We start from the raw sequence: 11,062 nt of genomic DNA, 5'->3' as shown, positions 1-11,062 counted from the left end.
GGATTGGAGGAATGCGTGACAAGGAATTTGCAGTAAGCCTGCTTTAGCTGAGTGAAGTGGTCTGGATGGGCTATAACATTTCAAATAGTAAGATATTCAGGATCCAGGGCATTAAAGGCTTTAAAAGTTATTAGCAAGACCTTGTAGTCAAGGCAGAACTTAATAGGAAGCCGATGTAAACTGACACTGTATGCAGTACTTCTATAGATTTTAGTACTGGAGTAATAGTATTTTTTACTGCAGTAATTTGTACTGCAGCGCTAAAATGGCTTTTTTTCAATACCGAAATATTGCTGTTTATATCTGCCTTTTCAGGTGAGCCGGTTTCTTCATTTCATGAGTTCCTTCATTTTAGAAAAAGTAGCAGTAACATGTTTTATCCTGACAGATGGCTGACAGTGAGATCATTGAATTGGCTGGTCTTGGCCGACCATTCCAGTTGGGAATGCTGTACGACTGCCGTAGAGATGCTCTCATTCCAGGTACAGAAAGACAGAATAACTAACTGAAATAGTCTTGAAAAATATTTTCTTATTTTCTTTTAAGGGAATCTGCATCCATTAATATTCTTGTATTTTATTTTTCCATTAGGTATATGATTGTTTGCGTGATTTTATGTACCACAAACATGACCATTCTCTACCCTCTCTTTAGGCTGTTACTGTGCCTTTCAGACTGATGTATGTACAAACCCAAAACTGCCACCCCAAAATTTCTGCCACGCCATTGGCTTCCACCTTGCTGTGGGGTGGGGATGTGCCATTAAGAGGAGAGTTGTTTTGCTGTTGACGCAACAAGTCTCCATCCCCACGCTGACTCATTCACCCCCTGCAACGTGCCCCCACTCCCTCCCTCGTACATTAGCAACCACCCTAGATAGTTTAGCAATTACTTTGCAACACTATAGCAACCACATAAAATGCCATATCAATGAACTAACAATACTCAGGCAATGACCTAGCATCTGCCTAACAACCCCCTAGCAATGCCTTAGCAACTGGCTGGAATACCACAGCAACACTTTAGCAACCACCTAAGAAAACTATAGAATCCAACTAGAAACAGCCTTGCACCCATCTGGCATACCATACCAACCACTGTGCAAACAAGCAAACAATAAAAAATAACCCAAAAAACAACTGCATAAACACATTTTAAACAATAGTTTACAACAACTTTACAACGTTATTAGCAGAGGTGTAAGTAACGAATTACATTTACTCTCGTTACTGTAATTGAGTAGTTTTCCCTGTAACGGTACTTTTTGGAGTAGAATTAAATCATAGTACTTTTACTCATACTTGAGTTAATTTTTAATAAATAAAATGCTTTTACTTCGCTACTATAATTTTCATAACGTTACAGAGTAAAAATAAATGTTGAACGTATCAGCTCAGAAACCAATACGAACAATGGGAGGTTACATTTAAAAGATTCACCAATTAAAAAACAGCAGCTCCGACAGGAAAAACACTGCAGAGATGTCCAGATTAGTGAAGAAGAGGAGAACAGAACCAGCACACACGAGGAACAGACCGCGTCCAAACGGTCATCTGTATTCATTAAACATGAACTAAAGAAAACGGCGATATTATCAGCGCCAAACACAAAACCTGCTAAGATCCGCGCTCACAACTCGACTCCAGCCTGAGGCAGTGTTAGCCGAGCTAGCTGATCCAAGCTAAACAGGTTACCGTGTTTACGGGTTTCTTCTTTCTTTTATAGTGATTCTGTTTATTACACTGGAAGTCTGCTGCGTATATTTTATTAGCTACTGTTTTGGAGATACACGGACGTCTGTGCGACAAGAAATCTAGCCTAATACAGGATCTTTATCAACTCTGAGCAGTGATTCTGTCACGTTGTCGTTGACTGGCCTGATCCGATCCCTCCCCACCTGCCCACCCTCTCTCTCTGTCTCTCTCTGTCTCTCTTGTCTGTCTCTCTCTGCCTTTGTGTTTGTCTTTAACTGTGAGAGGCTGTGTAGCTGTTTAACTGTGAAAAATGCAGTGACAATGTCTGAGTCTGTATGAAGTGATCAGCATGATTAGTGAAATATATTACAGTGAAATCAAAGCTGGGTAAATTGCTGATGTTGCTGCTGATTTTAATGGTGTAAATGTTCTGAACAGATATCAGTGAAAATATACAGTCTGAAGGCTGTGAGAGGTTCACACCTATTAATGTAAGCTAGAGTCCAGGGAGCTGATGGGCAGCAGGACTGTCACTAAAATCACGTTATTAATTAAGCAAGTTACTCATAATTTTGACTTTTTTTCTCTTAAATGTACTTAATGAAACAGTAACATCCTCTGCACAGTCTTTCAGGGATTCTGAAATACTTTACTGGAAACAGATAAACTAGGACATCTTATATAATCATCTAACCATGAAACGCATGCAGTTCAACGTAAACCTCGTCCCTTACACAGCTCACAGAAAGCCGTGTATTCAGAATATACAGTAGCAGAGCGAACTGTGATTAGTCTCAACTCAGTACTTAAGTAGTTTTTCAGCGAACTACTTATTTACTCTTACTTGAGTAATTTTATTAACTAATACTTTTACTTGTACTTGAGTAAATTATCACTACAGTAACAGTACTTGTACTTGAGTAGGGATTTTCAGTACTCTTTACACCTCTGGTTATTAGCTGGCTGTCAAGCCAACTTGAAGTTTATTCACAAACTTTTCTTTTCTAGTTATATTTTATATTTATTCACTCCACTCTGTGAAAACATTATGAACAGATTCCAGCGAAAACTTATAGGATATGCACAGCCTCTGTATTGCTCCTACAGAGTACTATAAGGATAACTTTTGCATACTTTTTACACTGTTACTGTGCTTCTATACTGAAAAGCTTTTATGCAGCTGTGATACTGCATATATTTGCATATATCTAAGAATAGCCCAAACATATTTTGGTACACTGTACACTGGTACGCTATGACAATAAACTTGAATGTAATTGCATTTAACAATTGTTTGACTGTTTCCTTGCCTTAAAATGTTGTAATGTTATATATAGAACCATAGAGAGAAGTATAGAACTATAGAGAGATTTGAAAAGCAATCACATCCTTTTGGATTTTTAGGATATTATGTCCGTTCTAATTTCACTACACTGGTTGTCTGTTTCTTTTAGAAACAATTGAGACGTTTAAAAGTGCTTGAGTCTTCCATGAGCAGCTTTTCAGATCATTCAGATTATTATACATACCTATAGTGAAAAATACAAAAAGTAAGGAAGCAACCTGTTGCACATGACATTTGTAAAGCATCGCCTATTACTAGTTTTTAAAAAATGGTTTAAAGCTTGTTTTTTTTTTAACAATTACTTAAATGTATCACACTTTCTATCTGTTATTATAGGCAGATGGGTGTGCATAGGTCTGGTAAAGGAATAAGTGAACATAACATAATTTGCAGTGATTTAGAAAAGCTTATTAAGTGATTTTGTTTGGAACCTCAAAACAGAAATATATCCAGAGTCACTTCCATACACAGAACTGAGCTTTCATCCTGTACAAGTTCTCAGTTAAAATATTAGAGTATTTTCAGCAGTCTGTAATTAACTGTATGTATTTATTGTTTTCTAAATACAGGTATCACACTGTGGGATTCAGAGATGCTGACGAAACACATAAACACACGTCCACAGCCAAACACTGACTTTAGAATCATTACCTCTGATTCCAGTGAAGACAAGTCAGAAGCTCTGAATGTTTCTCCCTCACTTGAAGCTAGCTTTCTCAGTGGTCTAGTCACTGTGAAAGGGTCGGCAGAATATTTAAGCAATAAGAAAAAATCTAAGCACCAGTCTCGAGTCACTCTGCAGTACAAGACCACCACACGGTTTGAGCAACTGACCATGGACCATCTTGGGCTTGGGAACATTAAACACTGTAATGTGTTTGAGGAGGGCTCTGCCACACATGTTGTTACTGGCCTTCTATATGGTGCCCAGGCCTTTTTTGTTTTTGACCAAGATGTTTCTTCAAATGAAAACCAGCAAGAAATTCATGGAAACCTGCATGCATGCATCAAAAAGATTCCTCTTATATCAATTGAAGGTGAGGCATCTTTGAAAATGACTGAGAATGAAAAACAGCAGAGTAACAAATTCAGCTGCACTTTCCATGGTGATTTTGCTCTGGACAGCAATCCGGTCTCATATCTTGATGCCATCAAGGTGTACTCAGAGCTTCCAAAGCTCTTGGGGGAAAGCGGAGAACATGCTGTACCCAGACATGTGTGGCTTTATCCTTTGAAAAAGTTGGACACAGCAGCAGCTAAACTGGTTAGGGAAATAAGCGTCGGTCTGGTCCGTCATGCCCGCCGTATCATTGATGACCTGGATGATGCTGTTACGCAGTGCCAGGACTTGATGAACATTGATATGGCCATTCAGTTCACTGAAATCAAGGCCAAGCTCAGAAAATTCAAAGACTTGTGCTCAGAGTACAAGTTGGTCTTCCAGAAACAGCTCTGTAAGCTTCTTCCATCTATAAGAGGGGGAGGAACAGAAGAGCAAGAGCTTGTGACATTGCTGAGCAGTGTGGAAAGGTCCCCCTTCCAGAGTGCTCTCATGTCTACTTATCTAAATGACAGAGAAAAAGAGATGAATGTCCTCAGATCATACCTGGACAAGATGAAAAACATCCCTGTGTTTTCCTCCAGCAATGACTTGATCAAAGAAACACTTAACTCAGCTAATGACTATGTGGTGATCTTTGCATTCTCATCCATAGTGCAGGAGGATGTGTACCTTTCTGATGTGGAGAAATATCTAAAAGACTTAGCAGTGAACACCAACAAACAGATCTGCTTTGAGCCCAGTTCTACAAAGGAAGCACAGTGGTTCTGTGGTGATATGGTATCACTCACCAGCCAAAATGTACAGTTATTCTCAGACTTCAAAGAGGCCAACAGAAACAGAGAAAAAACTGCATTCTTCATTGCATCCATCCCAAACAAAAACATCATGGGCTCATCAATCCATGTTTACGACAAGGGGCGTCTGCTGAGTGCAGAGTTTGAGCTTCCCTCAAAGCCACCTTCACCGTGCATTTTAAATGCTGAACATGACTGTGTTCTCACAGAAATCAAGCCTCCAGCCCTTGGCAACAAAAGTGTGGAGTCCTACATAATCTCATACCAGACAGCACAAAGTTCAGAGTGGACTCATGTGAACACTAGTTCTCCCGAAGTCTCAATCAAAGATTTAAAGCCAAATACAGAATATCGCTTTAGCTGCCAGGCTGTGTGCTGCCCAGGGGTCAGTCTTCCTAGTGAGGAGACACAGTTTTTCAAAACTCGTCCGTGTAGCCCTCCTGGACCACCCAAAGAGAAATGTTTAGAGTCGGCTGCAATAACCATAACCTGGGACATTCCTTCATTTGTTGGAGAAAAAGCCACTTGATTGAGTATTTCATAGAATTCAGGGAACACACACAGGATGGGAAAGGTAAACCATGGCTATCGATGACGTCCACAAAGAGAGAGTGCACTATGAACGGACTGAAAAGTGAGACTGCCTACATGATCCGAGTTTCAGCCAACTGTGCTGATGCAGGACAGAGTCTTCCCAGTGCTGAGACTGTGCTGACTACTTTAAAGCCTTCTGACAAGCCTAAACAAGCATCGCCTGAAACTAGGAGTCAGCTGTTCTTGGAGCAGTCGTTTTCTTTTGTCTTAGCAAAGGGCAATCCAACTGTTCGTGGACTATACCTGCAAAACCGTTACAATGAGACTGAGGGTCTCAACCTGCGTGTTTTTGGAAGAAAGGTGGAGGCGTCAAAAAACAAAGTGATACTGTTACTTGGGGCAACAGGTTCGGGCAAAACTACACTTGTCAATGGAATGATCAATTACATTCTAGGTGTGAAGTGGGAGGAACCTTATCGCTTCAAATTGATCAATGAAGTAACTTACCGATCACAAGCAGAAAGCCAGACAGCTGAAGTCACATCATATGAGCTGTATAACCAACCAGGCTTTCAGATCCCTTACTCCCTGACCATTGTGGACACTCCAGGATTTGGGGATACCCGTGGAATAGAAGAGGATAAAAAGGTTACAGAGCAGATCAAGAGCTTCCTTTGCAATCCTTTGGGGATTCAGCATATTGATGCGGTCTGCTTTGTCATACAAGCTTCTCTTGCCCGCCTGAGTGCCACCCAGAAATACATCTTTGACTCAGTTCTCTCAGTCTTTGGCAAAGACATTGCAGAGAACATTATGATTATGGTAACCTTTGCAGATGGGCGAGATATCCCAGCACTGGAGGCCATTAAAGCAGCTCAAGTGCCCTGCCACAAGCACAAAAAGGGAGAGCCCACTCATTTCAGCTTCAATAACTCAGCTCTTTATGCTCAGAAAATGGTCCCCTGTGATTCTGATAGTGAGTCAGATGATGATGACAATGACCAAAAAAATGAAATGGCCTGGAACTCAACCTTTAAAAAAATGAAAGCTTTTTTTAAAGAACTGGGGGACATTGAAAGTAGAGAGCTCACATTAACTGTGCAGGTCTTGGAAGAGCGTGAACGTCTTTCCAAAGCCATGCAGTCACTCACACCACAAATCCAGGCTGGTCTCTCAAAAATGGCTGAGATTGAAAGCACAAAGCAGCTGTTGAAAAACGAGGATGAAAAAATGAAGGAAAGTGAGAATTTTGAAAAAGAGATAGATGTGGTCAAGGCAGTTAGAACTGCTGTTCCTTATTATTCTATGAATTGCAACAACTGCTTTTTCACATGTCACTCTAACTGCTTTCTTCCCCAAGAAGATGACATAAGCGCTTGTGCTGTAATAAATGATGAGGAGCAATGTGTGATGTGCCCTTTAAGCTGCCATGTTTCTGCGCATCTACAGGAGAAGGCCATTTGGTCATATGTAACAACCAAAGAGAAAAAAACTGTCAAGGAGCTGATGGACAACTTCAACAAGGCAAAGACAACATTCATGACCACCAAGGAAGTTCTAAGTGGTCTCGATCAAGAACTGAATACAATTCATAGTAAGCTGACAAACTTGGTCACAATGTCCTTAAAGTGCCTTTGGAGGCTGGATGAGATTGCACTGAAACCTAGATCCCTGTCTGCAGTAGAGTACTTTGAGTTACTGATTAAGACAGAGGAAGATGAGAGAAAGCCTGGCTTTGAAGATCGCGTTGTTAGACTGCAGAGAATGAAAGAAGAGTGCAAAAACCTGGACAAGATTGCAGATGGAGAAGATGTTTTACATCTGAAGCCTGAAACAACTTAAGCTTTTGGTTTTCATAAAAAGAAGATGTGCAGTGATACAGTTTAGTGCAGTTATGTCAAAAGAAACAATACTGAAGGAATCACTCTGAATATGTCCATGTAATCGAAAGTGTTGAAATTATTGTGGCTTTATCCTTGCCCACCCTGCCCGTTCTTAGTATGTGACCTTCCACTTTTCTGATTCTTGTCTACATGGGATTTCAAAACATTAACACATGTATTTTCAGTAATTTACCCTCTGGTCATGCTCGCCAAATTTATTTTTAAACTAATATGAGAATGACACATTATTTCATTGATGCCCTTATACAGAGATGTCCACCATTAAGATCTGTTAGTTTTTTATTGTTATTTAGAGTTTAGAGATTTAAATTACCAAATCGTCTGTTTTTGGTTTCTTAATAGAGTTTATCATCTCTTGTCACAGTACATTTATATGTTTTCTTTTTGATTGATGAAATGTTTCAGATGGTTTTGTGTTGTTCTGTGTACCATGTTAAACACGTTTGCTGAAGTAGGTCATTTATACATTACATTTAGTATATTGTAGATAATGTGTTTACAATGAAACTGCATGTTTATATATAATGTGTTCAATATACTGTGTTGTAGCATGCATGCTAATGTATTACAATAAAAGCCATATCAGTCAGTGTATTTGCATTCTTGTTATTCCTATTTTCTTCATAGACATGTTGGAAAATTATTATATAAACCAATCAGCTACTAGATAAATCATGGCATTATAAAAAATAATTTAGAACCAAAAAAAGTAACTGGCTTCTTCATCATTAACATTAGCTTTTATATAAAACCAGCCTCGGCAATAGAAAGTAAATGGAATCATTCACTGCACTTCATTATCATAATACACACCTGTGCATTTTACCATTATGCATATCATCACTGTTGTGCCAAAAAATCTCCAAAATGGTAACTTTTCAGGGAAAGGAAAAACCATTCTTAACTTGGGAGGAAGTTAATAGAATTTTTTTTCCAAGCAATTTTGGAACATTTCTTTGCTCCATTCATCATAACATTTTAACACAGTGTAAAGGTCTGCTGCTATTTTTCAAATTCCTGTTTAAAAAAAAAAAAAAACTTCCAAAGAATTTTCTTTTTACTCACCAGTCCACCGCTCACACTCCTGTATCAACTACGTTTTATTTAACAATTCAATCATGCAACATATATCAAACAAAAAGTAGCACCCCATTAATACCAGTGATCACAGTCCTTTCTTACTCACATAGAATTTTAAATATGCACTTAAACCAAGCTTCAGATGGCATTTAACACATCCCTACTAAAGGACCAGGAATTTGAGAACCATTTCAACAGAGAGTGGACATCTTTCCTAGAAATAAATGATTCTCCAGAAATTCCAGCTACATTACTATGGCAAACTGGAAAATCAGTACTAAAAGGAAAAATAATATCCCACTTTTATAAGAAAGACACAGAACTTGAATTAAGGAATTAGAGAATAAGATGGTGGATAACACCACAGTTGAAACCCAGAATGAATTTAGTAAAGACAAATTACAATACAATGAGCTTATAAATAAGAAAACAATTCATAACACAACTTAGACACAAACATTTTAAAAATAGCAACAAAACTGGAAAATTCCTAGCAAATCTTATTGAAAGTAATAATGAAAAAACAACAATCCCAGCAATCAAAGACGCAGCAGGAAAGATCAGACAGACATCAGCGGAGATAAATAATGTTTTTTTTTTTTTAAATTACACAAGAATTTATACTTAGACATGATCCAGTAACAACAGATATCTTTTTCTCAATAAAATTAACCTGCCAAAACTGAATAACAAAAAACAGTCAGAATTGCCAATACAGAATTGCCACCATTCAACAGGGTTCATTTCAAGAAGTCTGAAGACCCCAAAAACGAGGTTGTTATGAGAATCTGTAACAAAGTTAGCCCTTTTAAATTTTTTGACAAATTAGATACGGAGTCACAACACCCCCAAGTGGTGAGAATGAGACACAACGCACCAGCACCGTAAGGACATGTGCTTGTAAAGAACCCAATAAAACTTGTTGCATTGCCGGCTTGATTGTCAACATTTATATAATCTGTAAGCAGTACTACTTGTTTTATTAGTCTTATTGTTATGTGTATTACCTAAAACCTGTATCTTTTTCTACTGTTAAGTGCTAGAAATACGTAGTGAGTAACTTTGATAACAGGCCAAGACAACCATTTCATTGTAATGAGTTTAGACCATTGACAAACATGTATCCTGAATGTAGTTTTCTTTTCTTTTCTTTCTTTTGTTCCTTTTCTTTTGTTGTCGATTTTATTTCTTCATGCATTGGGTCATATTCAAGTATTACAGGCAAACATTACCTGTGTTCTTTAACATGTGTTGTGTATCAGGTAACAAGGGTTAAACTCTCCCTTATAAACATACCTGAAAGTTAAACCGATTTGATGTTATAAGAATAATGTCTCGTTTTTCTTTGTTTAAAACTAACTGAAACAAAGAAGGCACTGATTCTGGGGAAGGCGCTCCTAAAATTATACACAACCAATCAGAGTTTAAAACAATGAATAGCTAATTAACCGTTAGGTGAGGAAGACCTATCAGCACTCTGGCTCTGCCTCCAAAGGGTAGGGCCTACAGCTGAACAAAACCAGAGTTTTTGGAATTTGAGGAATTCCTGCGTTCTCAACAAGAGGATAGCTAAATTTCTAAGTTTGTGCCGGCCTTGGTCAGAAAGACAGGTCAGAAGTATTAGAACGCTAAAATTTCAGATCTGAAGCCTTTGTGTGTTTTTGTAACTTGTCTGTCCGTCTACACACCTTAAACCACCCTTAGAGAAGGAAGGTGGATATTTCTTGTCTGGCCAGGAAGAATATATCCACAACTTTCAATTCTGCTAAAGAGAGGTAGTTAGTTAAAGTAGTATCAGTATTCTCTAGAGGCTCTTTCATGTCTAAGTTTGAGTGGCTTCCCAAGAACCACACTGCCTCATACTATTTAGCTATGAATCACTTTACTCAAGCTACTTGTTTCTTTTGACTTGTTTTATATTTTCTGTTGTTTATCATTGGAAGTAGTCTAGATGTAGTTTGATATTTAGCCAATAAATCACCTGTTAGTGAAGCATCCTTGGTGCAAGCGTTTCTCTCTCTTGCCCTGGTCTGTAGACTTCAAATAAATCCGGGTTACCCCACACCCTTATCTAAGGTTCTAGAAATAATAACATTAAAAAACACTACACCACTAAAATGAATACTGCAACTATGTCCCCCCATCTAAAACTCAATAAGGACCCTACCTTACCCTCCAGGTATTGACTACTATCACTCATCAACACAGACACAAAAATATCAGCAAGACATTAGCTATTAGATTAGGACCTATTATTTCATCACTGATACATCCTGATCAAACTAGTTTCATCAAAGAAAGACACACTAACATATGTAGACTGCTTTACCTGATACATTACACTTCACTCCATAAATTAGAGACTGGATGCAGAGAAGGCCTTTGATAAAGTAAACACATTGCCACATTGCATAAGTTAGGTTTGGAGAATCCTTTTTAAAATGGATTAAAATCCATTAAAATATATACCACCCTCAAGGCCACAGTCAATACTAATGGAATATCACAAAATTTCACACTGCCCAGAGGTACTAGGCATGAATGCCCATTTTCTCCCTAGAAAACAAAAGATATTTCCTTACGCAACATATCTTAAAAAGACCATACAGTGAATTTCATAGTAAAATAAATCACAAAATTTAATAAGA

At 38.2% G+C, this 11,062-nt stretch overlaps 1 protein-coding gene across 1 annotated transcript; it reads left to right on the top strand.

The window, feature by feature from the left end:
* The first annotated feature begins 388 nt into the window (after positions 1 to 388).
* Positions 389 to 5,425, top strand: LOC118803663 (stonustoxin subunit alpha-like). Its single transcript, XM_036564122.1, has 2 exons — positions 389 to 482; positions 3,609 to 5,425. Exons 1-2 carry the CDS (start codon positions 389 to 391, stop codon positions 5,423 to 5,425), a joined length of 1,911 nt encoding a protein of 636 aa, XP_036420015.1.
* The last annotated feature ends 5,637 nt before the right edge of the window (positions 5,426 to 11,062 follow it).

Source organism: Colossoma macropomum, unplaced genomic scaffold, assembly GCF_904425465.1.
Source record: "Colossoma macropomum unplaced genomic scaffold, Colossoma_macropomum, whole genome shotgun sequence".
Lineage (NCBI taxonomy): Eukaryota > Metazoa > Chordata > Actinopteri > Characiformes > Serrasalmidae > Colossoma > Colossoma macropomum.
This window is presented reverse-complemented; position numbering and strand designations above follow the sequence as displayed.

Bases quoted from the DNA above. Each gene is read 5' to 3' on its own strand.
- LOC118803663 (XM_036564122.1), top strand. From the start codon at position 389: ATGGCTGACAGTGAGATCATTGAATTGGCTGGTCTTGGCCGACCATTC. The intron at 483-3,608 runs GTACAGAAAGAC...TTCTAAATACAG, and splicing joins TAGAGATGCTCTCATTCCAG to GTATCACACTGTGGGATTCA.